This window comes from Heterocephalus glaber, unplaced genomic scaffold (assembly GCF_053883595.1).
Source record: "Heterocephalus glaber isolate CG9 unplaced genomic scaffold, H.glaber_assembly_v1.0 deba00001689, whole genome shotgun sequence".
Classification (NCBI taxonomy): Eukaryota; Metazoa; Chordata; class Mammalia; order Rodentia; family Bathyergidae; genus Heterocephalus; species Heterocephalus glaber.
Window position 1 is genome coordinate 7,576,755 of NW_028258414.1, and position 26,767 is coordinate 7,603,521.

The 26,767-nt window shown below is 51.8% G+C and overlaps 1 protein-coding gene across 6 annotated transcripts; it reads left to right on the forward strand.

Moving 5' to 3' along the window:
- On the forward strand, positions 1-25,551 carry Ankdd1a (ankyrin repeat and death domain containing 1A). Of its 6 annotated transcripts, none has more exons than XM_021237085.2 (15): positions 3-334; positions 2,962-3,065; positions 4,799-4,897; positions 7,394-7,492; positions 8,538-8,642; positions 9,252-9,350; positions 10,277-10,375; positions 10,720-10,818; positions 13,065-13,163; positions 14,232-14,330; positions 16,182-16,280; positions 17,232-17,327; positions 20,228-20,414; positions 22,281-22,412; positions 23,439-25,551. In XM_021237085.2, the coding sequence occupies exons 1-15, from the start codon at positions 301-303 to the stop codon at positions 23,498-23,500; spliced, it is 1,512 nt and encodes a 503-aa protein (XP_021092744.2). In that variant the 5' UTR covers positions 3-300; the 3' UTR covers positions 23,501-25,551. The 6 variants fall into 6 exon arrangements, with proteins under 6 accessions (XP_021092748.2, XP_021092744.2, XP_021092746.2 ...); XM_021237086.2 differs by lacking the exon at positions 3-334 and adding an exon at positions 343-505; XM_021237089.2 differs by lacking the exons at positions 22,281-22,412; positions 23,439-25,551 and adding an exon at positions 21,910-22,206 and having other exon boundaries at positions 1-334.
- Positions 25,552-26,767: the final 1,216 nt, after the last annotated feature.

The following is a 26,767-nucleotide window of genomic DNA, read 5'->3' on the forward strand; positions in this document are numbered from 1 at the left end:
CTTTCCTGCGCTTGGTTGGCTTGCAGGCCTGCGGAGACTGCTCATAGGCCTAGGGGGTCTGACTTTTTGCTCCTGGGGGCTGGGGACCAAGGGCACTGAGTCCCCCGGTGGGAGGGGCTGCCAGGGCCTCGAGGCTGGGCCAGGTGGGCGGACGCTCACAGGGGACCCGCTGGACGCTGGGGCGCGTAGGTCGGGGCGGAAGAGGAGCCTGGGTCTGGAGCCAGTGGAGCCGCCGCCGCCGCCGCCGCCGAGGAGGCCGAGCCGCTGCGTTCCCAGCCGGTGGGGACCGAGGGGCACCGGATGGAGGCGGCGCTGACGTGCGACACCCAGGGCAGTGAGTGCGCGGGGGGCGGGGAGGGGGTGAGGCTTGAGGAGCACGGACCCTGGCTGCACATCTGGGTGTCGCGTCCCCCGGGGGCTGCGGAGAGGAGGCAAGAAAGAGGATCGCGATAGCATCCTCGCTGAGCCTTGCTGGAGCAGGGCGACCAGCGCTGCAGCCCTGCAGGTGGGACCTGTTGTTATCTCCATTTTGCGGGGGGGGGAGGGGGGGCGCGGCCAAGCGGAAGAGACGCTGAAGCCCAGCCCCCCACCCCGTGTTGGTCAGGGGCCCCCTGAAGCCTGGGGCAGGGGCACTGTGCCCGCCCCAAGTGGGCCGACTGCTTCCCCCGAGCTCTCAGCCAGTTGCTGGTGCCAGGGCCCTCAGAGGGGACCCTGCATCCGGTGGGTGGCAGCTGGTCTGGGGCGCTTTGGGTGCTCTGCCGGGGAGAGAGGAGAGGCCAGAGGCCGCAGTGTGGGTCCCTATGGCGAGTCCTCCATCCTGCACCCCTGACAGCTGAGCCCAGGGCTCCCCCCAAGTCCCAGTGTGCAGTCACTCACTGAGTGTCCAAAATGCCCAAGCAAGCAAAGTGCATCTCCTCCTTGAGGGATGGTGTTGGGGGTGGCCGGCTCCATCACCTGCTGACGGTTCCCAAGGGGGTACAGGGTTCTGCCTGAGGCCGGGGGTCCCTGAGAGGCAGTCTCAGGTCAGGGAAGCCTCAAGTTAAAGGAACAAACAGCAGAGGTGCCTGGGAGCGTGGAGGGAACTGTGGGCAGAGAACCCAGCTTGGGTAAAGGCTCTGGGCCAGAGCGCGAAGCTGGGGCCTGGGATGGCAGGGAGGAGACAGGCAGGCTCTGAGCAGCGGCTGCTTGCTCCCCTGGGACCCGAGTCCTTTGCCAACACAGGCTGCCCCCAGGCTTTAGCTGCGATAGCGGGTGTCAGAATCCTGTAGTCGCCCTCCTGGAGTTTTACAACCAAGGAAACTGAGACCCGAAAGAGGGATGTGCCTAGCTCCTGCTGCAGGAGACTGGCAAAGCTCTTCTGAACCTGGATTGGCGTGGTTTTCAGGCAAAGGGGTAAGGAAAAGCACAGGACAAGCCAGGCTGGTGGCATGCATGAGTAGTTTTAGCATTCTGGAGACTGAGTCCATAATATTGAGAGTTTGAAACTGGCCTGGGGAATTTAAGAGAGAGCCTGTCTCAAAATAAAAAGGACAGGAGTGGAGCTCAGTGGTAGAGTGCCCCTGGGTTTGAACTGCAGTACTGGGAGAGGGAGATCAAAAGCACAGGACACATGCTTACTGCAGGGAGTTGGATTGGAAAGGGGCTCTTTTTGTTTGTTTGGTTTTATATTTTGAGACGTCTTGATTCGTAGCTCAGGCTAGGTTTGAACTCACTTTGTAGCTCGGCCAGGCTGGCCTTGAACTTGTAAGGGTCCTTCTGCCTCAGCCTCTCAAGCGCTGGGATCACAGGCGTGTGCCACCACACCCGGCTGAGAGGGGCTCTTTTAGAGCCTGCTGTGTTCAGAAGTTTCCTTTCCTCACCTTCAGGTTAAGCAGACGCCTTGGGGGAGTACAGGCAGGGCTACCAGTGGGGACCACTCCAGAAGCCGCCCTCCCCTGAACCAGGGCTCCAAAGTTGCTTCCCCTTGGAACCTCTTTCCTGCCATTTCCTGGAGCTTCAATTTAACTTTTCTAGGGGCCTTGTGGGCCTCAATTGGAGCAGCATATGACGGTTCAAATCCCCATCCCAGGAGCTGAATGAGTTGCAATAATGAGTTGCTTATTTATTCAACAGGTAGGTGCTGAGGCACAGATTTGGGAAAAATGCAGGTAACAAATCAGACAAAAGTCCCTCTTCTTGTGAGCTTGTGTAGAATGGAGCAAGCAGACAATATGCCTATGTAAATAGTATGTATGCTGTAGCATCTGCGGAAACACAATGCAGGGCCAGAGGAGGAGAGAGTGTGTGTCCCTGGGCTTCGATGGCTTGGGGCCCCCTCGAGGTGAAGGAGGCCTCAACATCCCCAGCTCTGTGCCCAACAAAATTTGTTCCCTAACTCTTGACCCTGCAGTAGGAGTAGTAGTCGTTCGGGTGCCCTATTTCTAATCATTATAATAACTCTCCTCCTCTTGCAAATGAGGAAACTGAGGCAGCCCCTAAATAGGTAACCTGAGGTACACAGGCAGGAGGAAATGGTTCAGCATCACATGGGCCTGCGACACCAGGTTGTATCCAGGAAGCCCTGGATCCTCTTCCACATGTGGGAAAGCAAACAGCATCGCAGCTCTGTTACTTGGGTCATCATGGCCTTCGCTGCCAAGACCCTGGCCACCTGGGCCTGGACACACAGGGCTGGGTGCAGCCATTCACAGTGGCCGACCTGCAGGGCGTGGGGCTGGCAGCAATGAGGGCGCGAGATGACCCGCCCTGAAGTGACTGCAAAGGGCCGGCAAATACTGGCCCTGGGTGCCACTTGAGTCTGAGTCCTGTCTCCTCTGGCCTTGCTCTGGGCTGAACCACAGGAAGCCTGGCTGGTTCGCCTGGAACCCAGCGATGCAGAAGCTGGTTCCTGACCCCCTCGATAAAGCTGCTCTGGAAAAGTGTGGGGGACTCTTTCCCTCACCCCATACCCGCTTTCCTCAGTGCTTCCCCTGGAGATACAGCTACACGAGGCCGCCCGGCGGAACCAGGTTGGGAGGATGAAGGAGCTGATCGCAAGGAAGGTTAACGTCCGGGTCAGAAACCATGTAAGTCATGGCTCCCGCGCAGGGAAGGCCTTGTGGCCCATCTGAAAGGTACACCCGAAGGACACACACTGGGGCTAGAGTGTTGGAGTGGTGCCTGTGGGGGTGACCCAGGGGCTGGGGACCAAGAGAGGCTGGAATCTGAGACTCAGCAGGTGTGGCAGCGACTTGGCTCAGCACCCAGACAACCATAGGAGGGAAGCTCAGTGAGCCCAGGTGCTCCCCCAGCCGAGGGAAGTTCCTGGGGGCAGGGGCCGCTGCTCAGCTAGGGGAAGGGACAGAGGGAGAAGCCATTGCTTCTGGGGGCCAGCGATACTGGGGATAAGCATGGTCAGGAACTTCCTGGGGGCTGTGGCCAGCTGGTGGGAAGGGTTGCATGCAGGGCTCCTGAAGGCGGCAGGGGCTGTGTTGGCTGGGGTAACAGGACAGGGCTGCAGCAGCGACCTCCGAGCCTGTCTGGGGCTGGCAGGAGGGACAGGAGTTCTGGATGTGTCTGGGTTCAGAGCACTGTGCACCTGCTTGCTGGTGGCCCCTGCTCAGCCTGGAGAGGCCAGGAGGCCAGGAAGTATCAGCGCTGCACATAGCCCAGGCAGGCACAGCAGGAATCGTGGGTCATGTTAGGTCACAGTGCACTGTTGGGGACTGAAGCCTTGGTCTTGACTCCTGGAAGCATCTGCTAGAAAGCACAGCCTTGCAGGATGACAGGGTGGGGATTCCACATTTGTGCCTTCATTCACACACTCACAGCTCTTGCACTGTCTCCAAGTGCTCGGTGCCCGGCACTGCACTTCTGGCTGGGGACAGAACAGACCCTCAGACATGGCCCCTGCCCTCTTGGTGGCCTGGTTGTAGGGATGGGCATTATGCAGAGTCTTACAGTCCATTGTCATAGGAGCACGTGGACGGGTCAGAGCTTCCAGGAAGCCAGGGGAAGAAGGGCTGTGGTCCAGGCAGAAGGAACAGCATAGGCAGAGACCCCGAGGGAGGAAGGAACAGCGGGTACCTGGAGCAAGGACATGACTTGCCTGAGACCACACAGAGAATCAGTTTCCTTCCATTGCCCACTCCTAAGCTGACAAGTTCACAGGGCAGAAGCAGGCTGGCTTCTTCCCTGGTCACTCAAATGTCGAAAGGGCCAGTGGTCATGATGAATGAGTAGAGAGGCTCAAGACAAGGCGGGTGGTCAGCTTCTCAGGTGTCCCCTGGGGACTTGGAGAATAATTGTAGGCCACAGGTGGCTGCCAGGCAGAAACAAAGGTCTAGAGGTAGGAAGTTGGTTGGCCCTTTCTTTTTGGTGGTACTACTGGGGATTGGACCAGGGCCTTTGCACTGAGCTACATCCTCAGCCCTTTTTTTTTGGTACTGGGGATCGAACTTGGGACCTTGCGCTTGCAGGGTAGGTGGCAGAACCACTGAGCTAAATCCCCGGCGACCCTTTTTATTTTTATTTTGAGAAAGGGTCTCACTGAGTTGCCCAGGCTGGAGTCCAACTTGGGATTCTCCTGCCTCAGCCTCCCAGAGTACTGGGATCACAGGTGGGAGCCACCACATCCTGCTGTTTGGCCCTTCTGAGAAGCATGGTGGGCAGTGACAGGCTATGCAGAGCCTCGAAAGACCTGGGTTGAGCAGCTTGTCCCAAGGGCAGAGGCCCTGGCACCTGCAGGGTAGCTGTCCTGGTTGGAGGGTGTGGGCGGCCGGCTGTAGCAGGTGCAGTGACGCGGTCCCTGTCCCTGCAGGTGGGCAGAGTGGCCCTGCACTGGGCTGCTGGCGCAGGTCATGAGCAGGCTGTGCGGCTGCTCCTGGAGCATGGGGCGTCTGTGGACGATGCGGATGCGGTAGGCGGCTTGCGGAGGCCTGTGTGTGGGGGTGTCTGTCTGTGTGTCTCTGGACAGGGTAGAGGTGCCCGATGTCTCTGGGCTCACGAGCCTGTTGTTGAGACTGTCGCTGGTACAGAGGTGCCGGGCACAGGCTGGCGGAGAGTCCGTTGTTAGGGGCTAGGGACAGCGCTCTGATCCCGCTTTCCCTGGCGTGGTACTAAAAAGCTCTCTGTGAGCAGGACCTCTCTGTTCTGAGAGACTTTTCAGTCCCTTGTGGTATCAGGTGAACAAGGGGCACCGTGGGCTGCAGAACGGATAATTGGGTGGATGGATAAAGGCCTGGCAGGGAGTCACCAGCAGCAAGGTGTCTCCTAATAGGCACAGGGCTCTGTCCTGGCCCACACAGAATCAAAACTGCCACGGAGACCATTATACTGAGCAAACCTCAGACAGAGTGAGCACTGAAGACAGGGTCTGCGGCATCGACTCTGCCAGCCAGGCGTGGTGTTGCACACCTGTGATCCCAGCACTCTGGGAAGCTGAGGCAGGAGGATTCTAAATGCGAGCCCAGCCTGGGCAATTTAGCAAGATCTTGTCTCAAAATTAAAAAAAAAAATAGGCTTGGGGATGTAGCTCAGTGCAAAGTCTCTGGATTTTATCCTCAGTATTGGAAAAGGAAAAAAAAAAAGTGGCTGTACAGGTTTGGGAACAGGGGTGAATCTGACAGTGATATTTGATAAAGATACATTCTAAAAATCTTGGGCTGGGGATTTAGCTCAGTGGTGCCATGCCTGCTTGGCAAGCACAAGTCCTGAGTTTGATCCCCTGAACAATAACAAAAAAATCTAAATTTAGGCTTAGAAGAGTATAGCTCAATGGCAGAGAGCTTGTCTAGCATGTATGAGGCCCTGGGTTTGATTCCCAGCACTGGGCACACACGCGCGCACGCGCACACACACACACACACACACACACACAATCTAAATTAAAAAAATAATTTTTCATGGCCTGGGATTTAACTCAGTGGTTCCGTCGCCTGCCTCACAAGCAGAAGGACCCGAGTTCAATCCCCGGTACCAAAAAATAATAATAATAATTTTTCAGTACTGGGGATTGAACTCAGAGCCTTTTGATCGAGCTACATCCCCATCTCTCTTTATTTTAAGACAGGGTCTTATTAAATCCTTAAATTGCCAAGGCTGGGCTCAAATTTGCCATTCTCCTGCTTCAGCCTCCCATATAACTGGGATTACAGCCATGCACTACCACACTCAGGTCCTAATTTAAAAAAAAATTATAAACTCCTGGCAGAGACTTAGTTGCTCCTGAAAATACTTTTTGTTGTTGTTTTTGTTTTTGTACTGGGATTGAACTCGGGACCTTGCACTTGTGAGGCAGGCACTGGAACCGCTGAGCTAAATCCCCAGCTGTGAAAATACTTTTTGTTCTGGCTTCTCCCTGCTTCGGGGCCCCACCATGAGGAGGGGTTGATTACTAGTTGTGGTTGGGATGGGGCAGCAATCCTCGCCTCTGTGCAACCTGGCCCCATCTGCCAGGAGAGACCCAAGAGGCCTGAGGGTGGGGCTGGCCTAGGTGGCCAGCTCCTCCACGGCTGAGGCTGAAGTGCAGCAAGGGGACCACTGCGGCCTTATGAGGTACAGGTGCTGCAGACCACAGCCATCACCTGTAGGATGTTCTGAGGGTGATATCAACAGTGATTCTCAGCCAGGCGCAATGGCACATGCCTATGATCCCAGCATTTGGAAGGCTGAGGCAGAAGGATCACTCCAAGTCTGAGGCCAACCTGGGCTACAGAGTGAGTTCCAGGCTAGCCTGACTCAAAAAAAAAAAATCAAGGGGATTTAGCTCCGTGGTTTTGCCCCCTGCCTCGAAAGCACAGGACCCGAGTTTGATCCCTGGTACCAAAAAAAATTCAAGGGCTGGGGATTTAGCTCAGTGATGCCGCTGCCTGCCTTGCGAGCACAAGGTTCTGAGTTCGATCCCCAGTACCAAAAAACCCCAAAACACTAAACCAAATATAACTAAAGATTCTCAGACCAGGGCAAGGTCTTTACCAGTCAGAAAGTATAGACAATGTCCTGCGCTTTTCTTTTCTTTCTATTTTGTTTCTTCTTTCGGTGCTGGGGATAGAATCTAGGGCCTCCTGCATGCCAGGCAAATGCTCAACCACTGAGCCACACCCCCAGACCCATAGCATGTTTCTCATGAAGTTTATTTGTAAAGAATAAATTCTGAAATTGGTTCCTTCCAATTTTCTTGTTTTAACATGATCGTTCTTTATGAAATAATGATGAGGATGGCAGCTCTTTTATCTTTAGGTTTCATCTAACAACAACAAATCTGCAATAGTCTGTCATTCTCTATTAATCAAACAACTTAATGGTGTCTAGATTCCTAAGGCTTGGCACTCCTTTGCGATTGTGGCTTGGCCTTGTAGAAATAGGGCCCAGGCCCTGCCTCCTCACCCCCCCCTCCCCCTGTCCTCTCCCCCAGTTTGGAATGAACGCGATTCTCCTGTCTGCCTGGTTCGGCCACTTGCAGGTCCTCCAGATCCTGGTCAACTCTGGAGCCAAGATCCACTGTGAGAACAAGGTAAGGCATCAGCCCGAGGCCCTGGCCCCTCTGCTCCCCGGCCCTGGATGGATGGGTCTGTACCCCCATACCCTGCTCTCGCTCCCCGCCCCCTGCCTCTGCCCTCTGACTTACCTGCCCACGGAGAACCCTTCTCAACCCTGTGGTGCTCAGCCCTGTGACGCTGCCTCTCCCTCGGCTTCCCTGGGCTGGGACAGCAGGAGGACAGCCTGTGTGTACTGCTCTGTGATGTTGGAATGCTGCCCAGCTCTCTAGTCAGTCTCCTGGCTAACAAAAGAGAAATTGGCATAATGCCCAGTAGGTCTCCTATGTTCTGCCAGGCTCTGCTCCCACCCCCTGCTCAGTGTGGCGGGGTACAAGGGCCATGGCCTCACTTACCAGCCCTAGGACCGTGAGTTACTCTATCATTCCAAGCCTCAATTTCCCTCTTTGGAAATGGGATGCTCATACCTGCCTTAGGGCACTGGGAGAAGTCAGTGCTGTGTGTGATGTCTGGGCTGGGTGCTGGTGCCTTAGGAAGCCTGGTATCCCTTGCTGCTCAGTGGGGAGTGTGCAGTCTGAGGGAGTAGGCCCCAGCAAGTCACAGTGCCTGGGACCCCTCCACTGGTGTCTCACTTTTTTTGAGGGGTGCGGTTCTGAGCCAGACTCTCACTGTGTAGTTCAGGCTGGCCTGGAATTTACTATGTAGCCAGGCTGGCCTGGAACTCATGGTGAGCCTTCTGCCTCAGCCTCCCAAGTGCTGGAATTATAGGTATGCACCACCATGTCTGGTCATGTCAAGTTTTAAAATTATTTTTTAATTTATAAAATATTTTCCTATAGGCAATCTTTTAGCTCCTGCTGAAGCAGTCAGGATTATTGTCCTAACTGGACCTGGGCGGAGGACCTGGGCGGAGAGGGAGCAAAGGAACCAGGCCCAGGGGCACAGAGCTGAGGGGTGGGAAGGAGCTGGGCTTTTCATCCTGGCTCCTCCTATGCAGTGTTGTGTGGGGAGTGTCCTGGGGAAGGGAGTGTGCCCATGAGAAGGGCCTCCCTTTGCTTCCAGGACGGCCTGGCCTTACTGCACTGTGCAGCCCTGAGAGGCCACATGCCTGTGCTGGCGTTCATGATGGAGGACCTGGAGGACGTGGCCCTTGATCACCGGGACAAGGTGAGGCCTACCCCTTGGCTGGGATGCCTGGGCCACTCTTGCGCATGCCTGGAGGGCATCCTCTAGTCGCGCATGCGCAGAGTGGTGTTCTACTTGCTCCCTGGTCCGGAGGGGAAGGTTACGGTGCAGACAGGGGGATGCAAGCAGCGCAAGATCAGGTGCCTGGGAGAAGACCTGGCCAAGGACTGGCCAAGCTGGAGAAGGGAGCACTGCTTTCTGCCTCGTGGGAGGTGGCATGTGTGAAGGAACTGGATTTGGGGAAGATGGGACAGGACTGGGAGCACCGCTGGAGCCTGGGGTGGGGTGAAGGGCTCTGTGGTTGGGAATTAATCTGCAGGGAGGCCAGAGGGGTTTGGGGCCCTTATGGAGATGTCCACTCGACTTCAGAAACTCTATCAGTCAGGAGGCATCGGGTCAGGGCACCCTCCAAATGGCTGTTGTTGGGAAGTAGGGTCTGGGCTTTCCAGGCAGGGTGTGTGGGGTGAGGGCCATGTGGGGAGTGTCCGGGGCTGGTGAGCCCAGAGCTGTGGAGAAACAGGGCCTGGGAGTGCAGGGCGTGCGCCCACTGGTCGGGTGAGGAGAGCTTACTGGCTTTCTCTTCCTGGTCAGCGGGGCAGAACGGCGTTTCACAAGGCTGCTGAGCACGGACAGCTGGAGGCTCTGGACTTCCTCGTGGGCTCGGGCTGTGACCACAGTGTCAGAGATAAGGTACTGAGACCGGAAGTCTCTGGGTTCCTGAGACTGGTATCTCGCCCGTGCCTACTTCTGACTGCAGCTGTGCTGGAGGGGCCAGTGCCCAAGACCAGGAGTGTGTATGATGTTCCCAGCAGGGGCTGTGGTTGGTAGCACAAAGATTCCCAAGATGTAGGTTTTCTACATCTAGAAATCCACACCATGAGCCTAGGAAAGAACTGGGGCCCGATGAACTTGCAGCTGTCCTTCTGCCTCGGCCTCCTGAGTGATGGAATAGCAGGTGTGCTCCACCATGCCAGGCAAGGAAAGGTGTGTTTTGGCTCATGGTTAGGAGGTTTCAGTCCATGAGAAGCTGGCTCCATTGCTTTTAGGCCTGTGGTGAGGCACAGGAGGAAAGCAGCTCACTCCATGCAAGAAGCCCCTTCTGGGGCATCCTCCTTCAATGAGATCCCACTGACTAGATTTCATTGCCTCCTAGCAGCTCATGAACCCACTGATGGGTTGATCCTTATGAGCCACTCCTGTCCCCAGAGTCCCCAACATTGAACATTGCTGCTCTGGAGACCAAGCCTTCAGCACATGAGCCTTTTGGAGGACATTTTAGATCCGAGCACACCGGGAAGATCTGGGCTACCTGAGGAGGGACACTTTGGGTGGGCACATGGAAAGTGGGGTCTGTTTTATTTTGAAAGTAACTTGTCTGTCTTGCAGTATAAGGAAAGAGGGACCTGGGTGTGACCTTGGAAGAGCTGCTTGTAGTTTTGGGAACAGTGCTTGGGGGCAGGGTAGCGTTTGTCACAGGATTGCTCTGTGAGCATGGACATGTCATTTCCGCTCCCTGCGCCTCGGCTTTATGGTCTAAGAAGTGGTGCTGGTGGATCCCGGAGGCTCTGCATCCGGGGCTCCGGGTCTGCTGGCCCTCAGGTGCGATCCTCCCGCAGGAGGGGAACACAGCTCTTCACCTGGCTGCTGGCCAGGGCCACACAGCAGTGCTGCAGCGACTCGTGGACATCGGGCTGGACCTAGAGGAGCAGAATGCCGTGAGTTAACAGCCTGCGGGGAGGGAAGCTCCCCATCTTTGAGGAGCCCCACCTGTGGGGTGGTCTGGTTTCCCCTGGCTGCAGCCTTGGAACCTGGAAGTTGAGGTTGCCTCTCAGGCTGACACCTGCAGGCAAAGATCACAAGCTGCCAGAACCCGAGCTGAGTGAGTCGAGGGGTACAGGATGAGTGTCCCACAGGGGGAGAATTTGAGGGACCAGGTCGGCCAGGGAGTAGAGGAGAGTGAGGCTGGAAAGACAGGAGAGCGTGGAGAGCCAGGCCAGGAGCTTAGCACAGGGACACGTCCTCACCTGGCTTTTCCTCACACCCTTCCCGTGTGTTTCAGGAAGGCCTCACGGCCCTGCATGCGGCTGCTGAAGGAACCCACCCAGATTGCGTGCAGCGCCTGCTCGGTGCAGGGAGCCACGTGAATGCCCTCACCCAGGTAGGCGCACCTCCCAGGGCTGATGTCTGCCCAGCGTGCGGAGCCATGACTGTCGCAGAAGCAGCCATAGCAGTTGCTGAGCGTTCGTGAGCAGAGCCTCTGAGGCTGCAGAGCCACACTTTGTGTGGGCTTCTGCACGGCTGAGCTCTGTGATCTTGGGCACCTTGCTTACCCTCTCAGCCTTGTTTCCCAACTATGAAATGGGATGATGTATGCACAGAATCTTGCTGTGCAGTTCAGGCTGGTCTGGAACTCGGTGATCTTCCTGCCTCAGCTTCCAGAGTGCTGGGGTTATAGGCTGCATCACCACACTTGGCTCCATGTGTTTTTTAAGTTTTTGGGTATATGTTTGCAATACACATTACAGTCTTTTTTTTTTGGTATGGGGGATCGAACTTGGGACCTTGCGCTTGTGAGGCAGGTGTCACACATTACTGTCTTTTTATTACTGGGCTCCAAGTAGTTTACAAAGCCCCCTCTTAACTATTACCTTGGGAAATGTCTCCCATTTTGTAGATGGGAAAACTGAAGCTTAGAAGGCTTTTCTCATAACTAAGAACAAGCAAAGCTGAGTCTCAAATTCCCGTTCTCCCAACTCCAGAGCTCCTGCTCACTGACAGGAGCATTCCCAGCTATGGGGACAGGTTGGGGCGGCTGCACCTGGCAAGGGCTCTTCCTGCTTCTTCTTTTGGCAGAGAGGTAGAGGGGTAAGTGAGAGGGGCAGAACGGACAAAACAAAGCCGGGAGGAGTGATGGTGCAGGTCTGAAACCCCAGTGCTCTGGGAGGTTGAGGCAGGAGGACTGCAAGTTGGAGCCCAGCCTGGGCAATTTAGTGACTTAGGGAGACCCTGTCTGAAAATAAATATAAAAAAGGGCTGGGGAGATAGCTCAGTGTGGAGGCCCTGGGTTTGATCCCCCATTACTGAAAGGAAGGAAGGAAGAAAGGAAAGGAAAGGAGAAAGAAAGAAAGGAAGAAAAGAAAGAAAGAAAAAAGAGAGAGAGGCAAAACATGAAGGTAGCTTTGCTTTTTTACAGTCGCTCTCGTGATAACCCAGGCCCATGAGGAAGGCCTCTTAGCCACCTTATGGGTCCCACCTCCCAGGGCCACATGGTGGCAATTAAATTTCAACACGAGCTTCTCCGGGGACAGCCACATACAAACTGTAGCCCCAGAAATGCGAATAGTGCTTTTTAAGTCGCAAAACTCATGGTTTGCAGAACTTCACTGGCAGTGTGGGAACTGTGACCCCAGGAAGCTGCAGGGGCACTGAGGCCCAGAGGGGCAGGAGCTGCGTCAGGGCACCCAGCTCATGCCCTTGCGTTGGCGTGGCATTGCTCTTGGGCATGAGGCCCTTGGATGTGCCCAGCCCCGCATGGGTCCCTCACTGTAACAGCGAGAGGCATTTGGAGAGGCGGGGTATGTGTTTGGGTGGCCTTGGTGGGGCTGCAGCTGCACACCGCACTGGGCCTTGTGCTGGAGCCAACACCTTGGAGTGTTGAACAGTGGGGTCTCTGAGGAGGGGACCAGTCCTGCATGACTGCATTTCCCCTGGCAGGTGGACTGACTCAGATGGGATCTTGGTCTGGTGACCAACTCATCCATCATCCCGTGTTCCCCATAATTGTCCTGGTTTAAAATGAAAAGTGTCAACTGGGTGTGGTGGCATATGCCTGTAACCCCAGCATTTGGCAGGCTGAGGCAGGAGGATTGTTGAGACCAGCCTGGGCTACATAGTGAGTTCAAGGCCAGCCAGAGCTGCATAGCAAGATCCCGTCTCCAAAAACCAACAACAACAACAAAGAGGAAAGTCTTATGTTTCAGCGATGCCTAGCCTGACACACTGAGACCCCTGGGCCCAGGTTGGGTCTCCTGAAGCGGAGCACCCGGGTGTCACCATCAAGCCCTGGGCTTCAGCCTGCAGCCCCTGCCTGGCCTTACCGATGCCTGGCTCTACCTGGGCAGGGTGCCAGCTGGCGCTTAGGCTTGGCCAGTCTGATTTGCCCCTTTCTGAAACCATCTCCTCAGTCATCTATATTCTGCTACTTACCTGCCAGAGAGGTGGCAAATTGTGGTCTACACCCCAGTCTGACATGAGGTGAGGAAAAGGCTGGGATCACAGTGGACCCCAGGCCTGGGATGGCTCTGATTTCCCCAGTGCCAGGGGGTCCTGAGAAGTCCACAGTGGCGGGACAGCCCCACCACGAGAGGTCCCTGTGACCTTGCACTTATGCCTCTTTCCTGCTAGAAGAAGATGAGCTGCCTCCACTATGCGGCCCTCAGTGGCTCTGAGGCTGTGTGCCAGGCCCTCATCCGTGCAGGAGGGTGCACCAATGTGGCTGACTACGTAAGTGCATAAGTAAGTGCAGTGCCCAGACCGAAGGGCACCCCTTGCAGGGCTCCCAGAACTTTGGGCCCTTGGGGTGGGGTGGGGCCAGGACTAGGAGCTGGAGTTGAAGCCAGCCTTGCACTGTCTCCCAGCTGAGTTACCTGCGTGTTCCCTGCTCATTTAGGTAGCAGGTCTTAGCAGTAATCCTTTATATAACCAGTCTGGCCCCTTAGTTGTTAATTTTTTCTGGTTAGGATACATTTGGAAAGCTGCTTTGATCTCCCTGCCTCTGTGTAGGCATTACAGGAATTATTATTCTTCCCATTATAGAAATTAAGGAATGTCTATTTTTTAATTAATGTGGGATTTAAAAATTTTTTGTGTGTGTGGTACTGGGGATTGAACCCAGGGAGTGCTGAGCTACATCGTCTGCCCTTTTCAGTTTTATTTTTTATTTTAAGTCAGAGTCTCTCTAAGGTGTCCAGGCTAGGCTTGAACTTGTGATCCTCCTGCCTCTGCCTCCTAAGTAGCTAGCAGTACTGTGTTAAGCACCTGGCCTAACATTTCTTAATAGATACTGGGTGTAAAGTCCACTAAGATATGGTCCCCTGAGCTGTGTGTCATTGGGCGAGTTGCTTGGGTTTTCTGGGTTCAGTGTTTCTGTTTGTCAGGTGAAGATACTCGTAAGAATGCATACCTTCCCTGTGCACTTTCTAGCTCATGTGTGGATTAAATGAGAGAATCTGTAGGTGACATTGCTGAAGGCACCTTAGCAATTATCACTTGCCAGATGAAAAGTAGCCGAGGGCCAAAAATGGCTTGTTCAGGGTCACCCAGTGAGCATGTGTGTAAGACCGGCACAGCAGGGTCTTAACCTTGGGTATGCAGAGCCCCATGTACCTGGAGGATCAGTTTTAGGCTCCAGGGATTTAAGCTCTGTGAAACCTCAGGCCATTCATGTTGTTTGAGATGATGGAAGGGCCAAAGCCAGAAGCACTGTACCCCTCTTGTCCTGCCCCTCTCCCCAAGCAGCAGCTGGGAAGTCCTGAGCCCCCCATCCACTGATCCCTGTGTCTCCCCCCACAGCAGGGGACCTCTCCCCTACACCTTGCCGTGAGGCACAACTTCCCTGCCCTGGTTGAGCTCCTCATCGACGCTCACAGTGACCTGAATGCCATCGACAATGTAAGTGGCTGTGGAAACCATCCAGGCCCCAGGAGCCTCCCGGCCCCCTCCCAGGCTGGCAGGGGATGGCTCAGACTTGGGGAATTCCCTTTTTAGCATTTAAAATATTAATATCAATATTTAATATAAATATAAAATATTAAATACAAATCATTTTATTTTTTGGTTTTTTGGTCTCACTATGTGGTTCAGGCTGTCACTGAGCTCTGTAGCCCAGGCTGGACTGGAACTGAGCAATCCTCCTGCCTCAACCTCCTGTGTGCTGGGATTACAGGCATGGGCACTATGCCCAGCTGCTAGCATCATTTTATTAACCATTCTCCTACATGGAACATTTTGGCTGTCTCCAAGGGTTTGCCATGGTATATGTAACAGTGCAGGAAATGCCTTACTTCAACCTTTTCCTTTCACTGATAATTCTTTTTCCTAGAGAAAATTCTTGGGGTAGGAGTGACAGGGAGATTGTTGTGTAGCAAGATTGCTGAGTCCCTCGTTGTGATCAGTCAGGAGCCCCTTTGAGTCCCCATCTCCATGCTCTGCCACCCTGCCATATCACACAGCACAGCCCACACCCCAGGGGCACAGAGTTTCGTACACCTTTAAAATGATGCATTTGCACTTCTGGGAACTGGGCCTCAAGAAATATCTTAAAAATTCATACACACAGATATTTGTTACAGGCTGGGAAGTGCTCAGTGGGAGGGTGTGGGCTCAGCATGCATGAGGCCCTGGCTCCCACCCCTAGTACCCCTGTCCTCCCCACCCGAATTCCATTTCAATTTCAAGGCCTCAACTTGAAAATGACCCAAGATGATGATCATTATTTTGTGTGTGTGTAGGACTGGGGATTGAGTGGAGTGGGCTTCATTGCGAGCTACATCCCCAGTTCCTTTTTAATTTTTAATTTTGTTTTTTCTTTGGTACTGGAGATTAAACTCGGGACCTTGTGCTTTCAAGGCAGGTGGAACCACTGAGCTAAATCCCCGGCCCTCATTTTTAATTTTGACACAGGGTCTTGCCACATTGCCCAGGCTGGCCTTGAACTTGTGATCCTCCTGTGTCAGCCTCCCAAATAGCTGGGATTACAGGTGTGGACCACCATGCACAGACCAAATATTTAATAATAGAAAAGTGATTAGGTAAATTATGGCACAGAGAGGAATAGGCTATTTCAGAGTTTATAAAAACAGTGTTTGTAGTAAGTGAAAAGTGTTAGGTGGAAAAATAAAATTGGAGGGCTGGGGATTTAGCTCAGTGGTTCCACTGCCTGCCTCACAAGTGCAAGGACCCGAGTTCGATCTCCGGTACCAAAAAACAAAACATAGGGCTGGGATTTAGCTCAGTGGTTCCCCTGCCTGCCTCGCACGCTCAAGGTCTCAAGTTCGATCCCCAGTACCAAAAAAAAAAGAAAGAAAGAAAAATAAAATTGGAAATATATATACAGGATAATCTCAAATATATGAAAAGACTGGAAGATATATACTAGGATCATTATAGATGCTGACTTGGGGTAGTGCATGAGCTAGTCCTCATCTCCCACCCCCTCCTCCTCCTCCTGTTCTTTTTTTCCTCTCGTCTTCTTCCACTTTCATCTTCTCCTCCTCTTCCTTCTCTTTCTCCTCCTCCTCCTCTTCTCCTCCTCCCTCCTATTTTCCTTCTTCCCACTTTTTGTTTTTACCAACTTTCTCTGGTGAGAACTGTTTATGATTAAACCCAGCTCACCCCTGTCCCCCATGGTAGCATCTGACAGATGCTTACAGAAGGGAGTATCCCACCCTGTCCTGCCTGGCTTTGAGCTGCTGGCCACCCCTGTGTGCTCTTCTGTTCACCTCCCCTTGGCTTCTCCCCCAGAGGCAGCAGACACCCCTCCACCTGGCCGCGGAGCACGCCCGGCAGGATGTGGCAGAGATGCTCCTCATTGCGGGGGTTGACCTGAACCTGCGAGATAAGGTACTTGTGCTCCCAGCCAGCGCCCCTCCAAGCGTTCATGGCCCCTCCTTGCCAGAGACCCAGCTACAGTGCCCTCTCCCTCTCAGAGTGTCCGAGACCCTCTCCCCCATCCTTTGTGCTTCAGCCTCCTCCAGGCAGCCTTCCTTTACCTGCCACTCCCCTCTCTCCTCTGAAGTTCCTGTCCTGGTTGAGGCCTGTGCTGAGGTTGCTTCCTGCTTCCTGTGTCACCTAGTGGGGGCCGTGGGGAGTAGCAGGAGGAGTAGCACCTCATACCCAGCACCCCTTTGTCCCGGCTCACTGCGCCTCCGTGGCTGCTTCCTCAGGTGGTTGGAGAGTCTCAGAAGAGCTAAAGGCTTAGGGCTGAAGGCTTGGAATGAGGCTGGAGGTCCCATGCTGTGAGGACAGGATGCTAGCACATACCATTATGAGGCCAGCCTGGGGTGCAGGGCAGAATTGGGGGCCAGATCAGGCTGAACCTGCAAGGAGCTTCCTGCTTGACTGGGCCCCAGGGCAGCTGGCCATGTCACTGCAGGTCCCTGGCAGTGACCTGGGCTTCCTGTGCCTGTAGGGAGGCAGGTGGGTGTGATAGGATGAACCCACACCCCCTTCTTGGGGCGCTGCTTTCTTCTTCTGACTTGGGGTAGGAGGCTCTGTTTCCTTTATCATCTCACAGATAAGGGTGAAGAGTTAACAAGGGCTGAGTTTCATACTCCGTCTAATGCTTCCTAAATCCTAAAGAAATGCAAGAGGTGGCTGCTGGAATTGTTATGGCCTTAATCTACCTGTCACTTTTCCACATCCTTTTTCTGTCATGCCCAGAAAACCATTTTGCTCTCCACTGTAGATACTGGGAATGGTTTCTTTGGTCAGGAGGGTTTGAACTCAGTGCCAGAGGCCACCCTGCACCACTGTGGTAGAAACCCTGGCTTCCCTTCTGCCTCTTACTTGCAGCAAGGGAAAACCGCCCTGGCAGTGGCCGCCCGCAGCAACCACATCACCCTGGTGGACATGATCATAAAAGCTGATCGCCTCTACAGACGGGAGAAGGTATGGAGGACCCACACTCTGGTCTCCACGTTGGGGAGGGAACAGCCTCAGCTCCGGGTGGAGCTGGCTTGGAGTCCCAGCCCTGGCCAGTTCTGGGGCCTCTCAGTCTCCAAGGGGGCTCCAAGGATCTGGAGATGGGCAAGCATCCAGATACACTGGCACAAGAGAGGCTGAGGCCCTGCGCGTGAGGACATGCTGCTGCACACTGCTGTAGCTCCTGGCAGGTGCATGTGTGTGTGTGAGTGTTGACATACACAGGTGAACAAAGAGATGGCAAGTTGGGGCCATCTTACTGCCATCTCCAGGCCATTGGAATTGCTCTTGGGGTGTTGCAGTCATGCACCTTTCTGAGCCTAGAAAGAAAGTGTGACGGGATTGATTGGTGATGTTTGCTATGGATGTGATATAGAAGAGAGGCAGAAGGAGAGTGTGTTGGGATTGATTGGTGATGTCTGCTGTGGACTTGGGATAAGAGGGGCAGACCTTAAGGCTGTACGAGAACTGTTCAACCAGCAATGGAGGTGACTTTTTTGGAGTCCTGGAGGGTGTTTTTATACACAGAAAATTTTTTCATTTACTTTAGTTTTCAAAATTAATATTAAATTTGTTCTGTTGTTGTTGTGAGTATATAGTCTTGCTGTATACTGTAGCCCAGGCTGGCCTTGAACTCTCAGTCTCCTGAGTGCTGGGATTGCAGGCGTGTGCCACCACACCTGGATGGTTTTTTTTTTTGGTACTGGGGATCGAACTCGGGACCTTACGCTTTCGAGGCAGGCGGCAGAACCACTGAGCTAAATCCTTGGCCCCACTCCTGGCTGTTATTAAATTTATTAAGTTGCAAATGTATTTTATCTTGAAAATTTAAAAACCTAGTTTTTCTTAAACTTTAAAATTTAATTTGTAGGGCTGGGGATTTAGCTTAGTGGTTTCACCACCTGCCCTGTAAGTGCAAGGATCCGAATTCGATCCCCAGTACCAAAAAAAAAAAAAATTTAATTTGTAAATTTTATTATGTCATTTATATGACAGGTATTTTTTTTGTGTGTAATCAGGGATCAAACCCAGGGCCTTGAACATGTCAGGCAAGTATTCTACCACTGAGCTACCCACACTCCCAGCCTACTACTAATAACATTGAACAATCACATTTGGAGAAGCCTTTTGATGAATATTTGGTCCCATGTTTAATCTAGTTAATTAAACTATCTTAAACATTTTACACTGAACAAATAACTTTAGTATGATAGATTTAAGTACTTTGAATGGTTTTTGAATTCTTAAATTATTCTGCTAAATCTATTAAATTAAATAAATAATCTCAATTATCTTAAATTGCCTCATGTGGTAGTCCTCACATGTAGTCAGGTTCTTTACCCTTCTCAAAAAAATCACTATTCTAAAATAAATTGATCTGTATTTCAGTAGGAATCACTGAAGAGCAAGACTGTCTTAAACGTTACGGTCCTCTTATCTACAACATATGAACCCTAAATGGAATGCCCTAGCATCAATGCTGAGGGTTTGACTAAGCAACTCATCTGTGCTTAATTCTAAGCCACTTCAGGCTTTACAGTCTCTCAGCACAAAGCAGTGGCTGCACGTGTGAGTCACAGATCTCCCCTCTCTATCCCCAGACCACTTCCATCAGCCCCTCTACGGCAGTGGCCAGGCCTCAATGGTTCCTGAAGCTCCTAGATGGAGTCTTTGCACACAGCCTGAGAACATTGCTTTAAGGGAACGGCTTTTGGCACCCAGGTGAGACCCAAGCTCCTGGGTCCTCACCTCACAGGTGACAGGTCAGAGCCTGTTGATCAAGATGTCAGATTTTGGAGCTGCAGGCACCAGGGTGATATTTTTCACTTTGAACTTTTTAACAGTCAGAATTTTGTACCTGTTCCCTTTCAGAGGGCTTAGGATTTTGTGGGCTTAATTTACTGCAGTTCCCTTTTTTTGGTAACCTCTCATGTTATTGACTGCTTTGCCTAGAAAGGACTCTAACCCACCCTTGTTGGGATTCAGCAAGCCTGACCTTGGCCTGTTTGGTTTGGCCTCAGCTTTGGAGTCATTCTGCTGACAACTGTGCTCTAAAAATGCAAAGAGGAGGGGTAGGGATTTAGTTCAGTGGCGCTGCGCCTGCCTAGCAAGCGCAAGGTCCTGAGTTCGATTCCCGGTACTGAAAAAAAAAATGCAGAGAGGGAAACCTGGTGTGGTGGCGCATGCCTGTATTCCCAGCACTTGGGAAGCTGAGGCAGGAGGACTGCTGTGAGTTTGAAGCCAGCCTGCGCTACATAGTGAGTTCAAGGCCAGCCTGAACTACATAGCGACACCCTGTCTCAAAACCAACAACCAGGCCAGGGATTTAGCTCAGTGGTTTTGCCACCTGCTGCGCAAGCACAAGGACCCAAATTCGATCCCTGGTACCAAAAAAACCCCAACCAAACAAACGAAAAAACCAACAACCAACAATGGACGTATATTCTAGGGTGTAGCTCGGTGGCACAGTGCTTGACCAGCATGCACAAAGCCCTGGGTTTTCTCCTCAGTTCTACAAACAAAACCAAATGAAAACCCCAAGAAATGAGACAGGAGCCTCTGGTCAGAGGAACTGGGAAGGCCTCCTGGGGTAGATGGCATATGGGTGGTCTTTTGACTGTGGCAGTGGGGTTGAAGGGCAGGGAGGTGACAGACAGGACTTGGGGTGGAAGAACACACAGGCAACTTGGGTTCCACAGGTCAAATCAAGGCCTGAGCTGGAACCCAGGATGGTGGATGTTGAGCTGTGGCCCGGGCTGATTGCAGGTCCCAGGCTGCCCGGCACGGGTGGCAGTAGGTAACAGGCTGAGGGAGAGCCTGGGAGAGAGCCCCCCCCCCAGATGGCTTTGGGACCACCTTTCATGCAGGGGCCCCAGAGACCACCTGGGAAGAGCTTGACCTTCAGGCAGGACCATGGGCAGGAAACGCAGCAGCTGCACTCTGTGCTGTGGCGCCTGGCCTCCAGGCACCTGCGGCTCCACGAGTGGAAGAAGCTGGCGTTCAGCTGGGAGTTCACTGAGGCCCACGTCTCTGCCATCGAGCAGCAGTGGACAGGTATGGCCTTGCTGCACCCCGTCCAGAGCAGCCCGCGTGCAGAGGGGCGGTGGGGGCCCAGCCATCTGTTACCGGGGAAAAGGCGACCCCAGCCCAGCCCCACGCCTGTCATCTTCAGCTCGCCGCGTGGGCCTTCCTCCTCCAGCTTAGCTGGGCACCGCTTCCCCTGCCCCTTCCCGGGGAACTGGGACACTCACGCTGTCACAGCCAGTCCGAGCATCCTCACTGTCACACACGAAAGATTAAACCTAAGCCGCTCCGACCAACACAAAAGGGCCCAATGTTGTGGCTCTTATTTCATATCTACTGGAAATTCTGGCCCTGGCGCTAAGGCATGAAGAAGAAATAGACGTAAGTTGTAAAAATATTGGCCAGGAAGAGAGAGAATTATTAATTTCAGATGTTTTAATTGTATATGTAGAAAGTCCAGGGGAATCCTAAAAAAATTAGAATTACAAAAATTCAAAGAGATTGCTAAGATATACACAAACATATATCATTAACAAATGGGCAAAAATACATGTAGAACTTTTCAAAATATCCCAATAGTGTGCGTTTCATCTGGAAAATTTTCAGGAGACAAATAATGAAAAATATGAGTAAAACATGAAAGTTAATTGAACTATAAAAGAAGATGAGTCAGTGGAATGACATTCTGTTTCTGGTAAGAAGAGGTGTCATGTAGATGCCACTTTTCCCCAGTTAGATTAAAATTTTGATCTAATGTTAATCAGCTCAAAACAGGTTTCTGAAATTGGACCTAAAGATTGCAGTTTGACTGAAAGAATAAACAGAGGTAACATAAATGAATATTTCAGGAAAAAAAGAGGATATAATCCAACTAGACTCAACCTTTTATAAGGTTAAAATAACTAACAGAGAGAAACCTGACACAAAAATATGCAAATTATCAGTGGAACTGGGCAGAGTTTCCAAAAGTAAACTCTATTACAGATAAGAATTTGCATGTACGACAAAGGAGCTTGTCAGCTATGGGAATCAGGACAAAGAGTATTTGATAGATGGTGTTGAGACAAAAGGGCCAAAGGGAAATGCCACCAGAGAGGTACGTGGAAAGCTTCAGGAGGCAGAATGGACTGATCTGGCCAGGTATCCACCTGTGTCCAGGCAGGGTACGCTGACCTAGTCCCCACGTTTAAAAACATGTTAATCCCCAGGACTGGGTAGGCTGGGCAGTTGCTTCCCACATGTGGCTGTGTATTGGAATCTGTGCTGCACCCAGACCCCATGCCTCAGAGGCAGGTGCAGAGGTGCCGGGTGCTGGTACCTTCTGCTTCCTCCAGGGTATTTGCAGTGAGCAGCAAGGCTGAGGACCATTGTGCGGGGGACGGAACTTGGCCAGTTTGTCTCACAGTAAGCTGATTTCTTGCCAGTAAAGTAGGCCCACCAGCACGCAGGGCACAGGTCATGAGCAGCCAGATGAACTGCACAACTGTGTGCATCCGGGTGAGGGTGAGGCCCCTTCTCTCTTCAGAGTGACCCTGATGGAGTCTACAATGGATGCTCAAGAGGAGGCCCAGGGCTGGAGAGGATCTAGAGCCAAGACACATACCTGGACCAGGTCAGGTGTAGTAGTGCAGGCCAGCAGTCCCAGGACTCTGGGAGGCTGAGGCAAGAAGATCGTAAGTTCAAGGCCAGGCGGGGTGACTGAGCAACTTAGCAAGACCCTGTCTCACAAAACAAAACAAAAGCCTGATCCACCCCATCTGAGAGGTGCTTCTCCCCCATCACCCACCCACCCTCTCTAGGCTGCCCAGATTGGAGCAGGGAGAAGGGCTTGGTGAAGCCATGGGGCTGTCTCATGGTACACTCCGGAGTCAGTAGAGGGCCACCCTCTTTCCGCAGGCACCAGGAGCTACCAGGAGCATGGCCACCGGATGCTGCTCATCTGGCTGCACGGCATGACCCTGGCTGGCAAGAACCCCAGCAAAGCGCTGTTCGAGGGCCTGGTGGCCATTGGCAGGAGGGATCTGGCTGGTGAGAGCTCCCTCTGCTCAGACCAGAATGCTGTGCTACACGTGGCAAACTGCCCAGATTCCTGGCCCTGGCTCCCGTCACCTCCTGAAACCTCACAGAGCCTTGCACATGCCACAGAGCCTCTTGGCTCTCTTGTCCCCTTTGGTATGGCAAGTGACCCAGGCGAGCCCTCTGACTTTAACAGTCTGCAAAGCCGTTGGTACTATAATCTCTTCCTCCCCAGCCCTCTATGGCTTGATTTATTTATTTCCAATTTGGAATAAGTCTGGGACAGCCTTCAGACTTTTTCATAGACATTAAGACATAGGAGCCCAAAGTGGCTTAATATGAGTTTAACCAGTCAGATGTAGTGAATAGAACCTCTGAGGCCATCGCCACCTGTTTACACTTTCCTGCTGGCCTGAATCACCGGTGGTACATGCATGACTGTCCCATCAGGAGGCTTGTACCATCCAATGTCGCATCCCACCCAATGGGACAGTCACGCATGTATCATCAGTGGTTCAGAGCCACCTGGCAGCCAGACATAGAAATTATGGCCCTGTCGAGAGCATGTTAAGTGTGCCACCCCAAAAGCCTGATTTGGGTTTCAGAGAGCCCCATAGACCATCAGGGAAGCAGGACTAAAGGTTCTGGTACTAATCCATTGTGAAAAACAAAATCAGCTCAAGACAGACGTGAGTCCTAAACACTGTCATGTCCACTGACACGGTATGTTACGGGGCACACAGGATGGGGTACTAGACAGTCACCGAGAGTTGTGAAGGGCAGTTATTAGGTGACAAGTATAAACAGCCACCAGATATAATGAGGTAACAAATGAAAGGCCAGCATGGTGGCTGCAAGCAAGGTGGCAAAGCAGAGTCATTTCAGGGTGAAGGAATTAGGGGTGACTTTTTCTTTTTCCAAAATATTTTAAAATATAGTCATCATACCTTCTTTTACCACAGAGTCTGGCAGGCAATAGAAAGGTAAGACCAGCCCTGGGAGGCTGAGCTGAGGTAACAGGATCCTTGTGTTTTGCAGAAAGCATCAGGAAGAAAGTAAATGCTGAGCCGAGGGCCCCCAGGAGCTGCATGGCCATGTGAGCACAGGCCCAGCCTTCCCACATGGGGCTGGAGCGGGGCCACCCAAGAGCCATGACTGCTGCCGTTGAAGAGCTTTGAAATGCTCTCCGGGACAGGCCTCCAGCTTCTTCCACTGACTTCACAGTCACACAGAGACCAGCAGGCAAACATTTGTCATCTCTTTGAAGAGGATGGTCCTGGGGCCTGTTTCAGATTTTGCAGGTCATCCTGTCACAGGGGTATGGGCCTTTGTAGCTCTCTGCTCTTTTCCCCTTGAAGGTGTAAGGGACATCTTTACAGATAGGATATCAAGGCCCAGGTAGGAGAAGCAGTGGTCCCACTGCAGTCAGGTGGTGGGGTTGGGGTTCCTCCAGCATTCCCAGCGTTCCTCCCACCCCAAACCTGGGGAAAGGGCTCTGTCTGTCGCTTTCAGAGTGGACTGTTCTGAACTTGGTCACTGGCTTTTAAGAATACCCACGCTTTCTCTACAACTGTTTGTACTTCCAAATATATATGCACTTGGGACAGTCCCAGGAGGCATGCAATCCCATTTCCCCCATCTTATTTTACACTTGATCTTAGGCAAGAGGCCAAGAAGGGATCCGCCCTCTTATTTTTATAATTTAAAAAAATTTTAAACTTTTAAATTTGAAATTATTTTAGACTTACAAAAGAGAGTTGCAGAAATAGTTCAAAGAATTTCCAGGTTTCCATCTGCAGAGCAGTTGCATTTGGGATGAGATAGAAGAAAGAATTCTCATTTTATACTCTTTTGACTTTGAAATGTGCAGGCGTATTGCTAACTTGCATCCAGAAGGGTATGACATTCTGGAAAAGGCAAAATAATAGGCAGTAAACAGGTGAGTGCTTTTTCAGGGGGAGAGAGGGAGGTGGGGTGAATAGATGGAGTCCAGGGGATGTTTAAGGCAGGAAAGTTGTTTTGTATGATACGGTGATGCTGCATGCAAGATATTTGTGCATTAGTCAAACCTGCAAAGTGTGCAACACAAGGAGTAAGCCCGAATGTAAACTATAGACTTTCATTAATAATAATGTCCATGGGCTGGGGATTTAGCTCAGTGGTGCCGGCGCCTGCCTTGCAAGCGTAAGGTCCCGAGTTCGATCCCCGGTACCAAAAAACAAAACAAAACAAACAAATAATAATGTCCACATCGGTCCATCAATTGTAACAAATGGACCACACAGATGCAAGATGGTAACCATGTTGCGGGAAATGGGTGTGATGGGGAGGGATATATGGGAATTCCCCATGCTTTCTGCTCAATTTTTCTCTAAACTTAAAACTATTAAAAAAAAATAAAAACTCAGAAAAAGCTACAGTTATATAAAGGAAAGAAGGAAAAAGTGGCTTTAAAAATCAATCCATTGGAGGGCTGGGGATTTACCTCAGTGGTTTTGCTGTCTGCTGCACAAGTGCAAGGACCCGAGTTTGATCCCCGGTACCAAAAAAAAAAAATCAATCCATTGGGCTGGGGATGGTGGTGTGGACCTGAAGTCCTAGCTCCTCAGGAGGCTGAGGCAGGTGGATTATGAGTCCAGATGCTACCATTTGGGTCAGGAATGTGCTGGAACCTTGGTCCCCAGCTGATGGCACGACTGGGGAGCAGTGGACCCTTTAGGAGAGTGGCCTATAGAAGGAAGTTAGGTCACGGGGGGCTGTGGCTTTGAAGAGGATGTTAGGATGCAGAGTTCTTCCTCTTAGCCTCCTGGCCACCCTGAACAGACTTCTCTGTCACATGCTTCCACCATGATGTCCTGTACCACTGTGGCCCACAGCAGAGGGACCAGTCTTTCCTTATCAATTTATTATCTTAGTTATTTTGTCACAGTGACAGAAAGCTGACCAACACACCAGGAGCCTGAGGCTAGCCTGGGCAACAGGCCTCTGTCTCAACCCATATATTCCATTTGGGAAAGGTATTTTGTACCACATGGGACTTAAAACATTTATCTGGATGAATGTTACACAGCGAATTTTGTATTTTTCTTCTGAGACAAAAAGAGAGTTCTTATATACAATTGGAATGTTTAAATATATCTTTCGGGTTCAACACTCATTTCGTTTTTCATGGCTCGCTGTTGGGTTGGGAGGTTGGGAGACCCACAGTGAAGCAATGGCCACCATGCAGGAAGTCCCAGATGCTACCAGGTAACCGGCAAGCCCTGGTGCCACTGCTCACCAAAGGAAGCACTTCCCCAGCTTCAGCCTAGGCAGGTGAGCAACTTAGCCTCTATCTCAAACAAACAAACAGAATAAAAAAACAACAACAAAGAAAAGGATTGGGGATGAGCTAAGTGCAAAGGCTCTGAGTTTGATCCCCAGTACTTAAAAAAAAAAGAAACATAAGTGTTATTAGATAGAATACTTGGCATGGTAGGCATAATAATATGGTCTCAAAGGTCTCCATATCCAAATATCAAGAAATTGTGAACCTCAGAACTTGACGTGGCAAAAGGAATTTGGGAGATGAACTTTTGGGGAGCTTCTCCTGGGTTGGTTTCATGGATCCATTGTAATAGCAGGGTCCTGCTAGGAGAGAGAAGGAGGAAGGCAGAGGAGGGTGTGCCGAGGGAAGCCAAGGAATTTGGTGGCCTCCAGCAGCTTGAGAAGACTGGGAAGTGAATTGTCCCTGAGCCTCCATGACAATTGTAGCCCTGCCCACCCGTGTGAGACTTCTGACCTCCAGAACCGCAAGAGCACATGTCTGTGCTATGTGAAGCCCCTGTGTTCATGAGAGTTTGTTATAGCAGCAATTGGGAGCTCATACCCCATTGTAAGCCTGTGTATTTGATTAAACTGCTTTTCCCATGTGATTTACTTTATGTATTTAAGTCTTATTCTGAGAGGAGTACATAGGCTTTGCCAGATCCATAAAGAGGGTCAAGGTGTACAAGGGGTCTGGTTTTGCTGTTGTTAGGATCTTGCTGGCAGTGGCAGGAATGTCCATCAGTTCCTGGAAAGGATGTCCCTGTATTTGGGTCATGGGATCTGAGCTGGAGAGTGGCAGGGTAGCAGGGTGGATCAGGCCACCTGGACTGGGCTAGGAGACCACTTTCTGGTTTTTTTGGGTTTTTATGCTTAAATTCTTTTATTGGTACATTTTAGGTATACAATACGTTTACATTTATCATTGGGTGCTTGTACTTGTACATGATGTATCTTGGTTCTTATTTTTTCCCCATTACCTTTGCACCCTTCACCCCCTCCACCCTCCCCTATTTATATAGACTTTGTTTCCTTTTTTTTTTTTTTTTTTGTACCAGGGA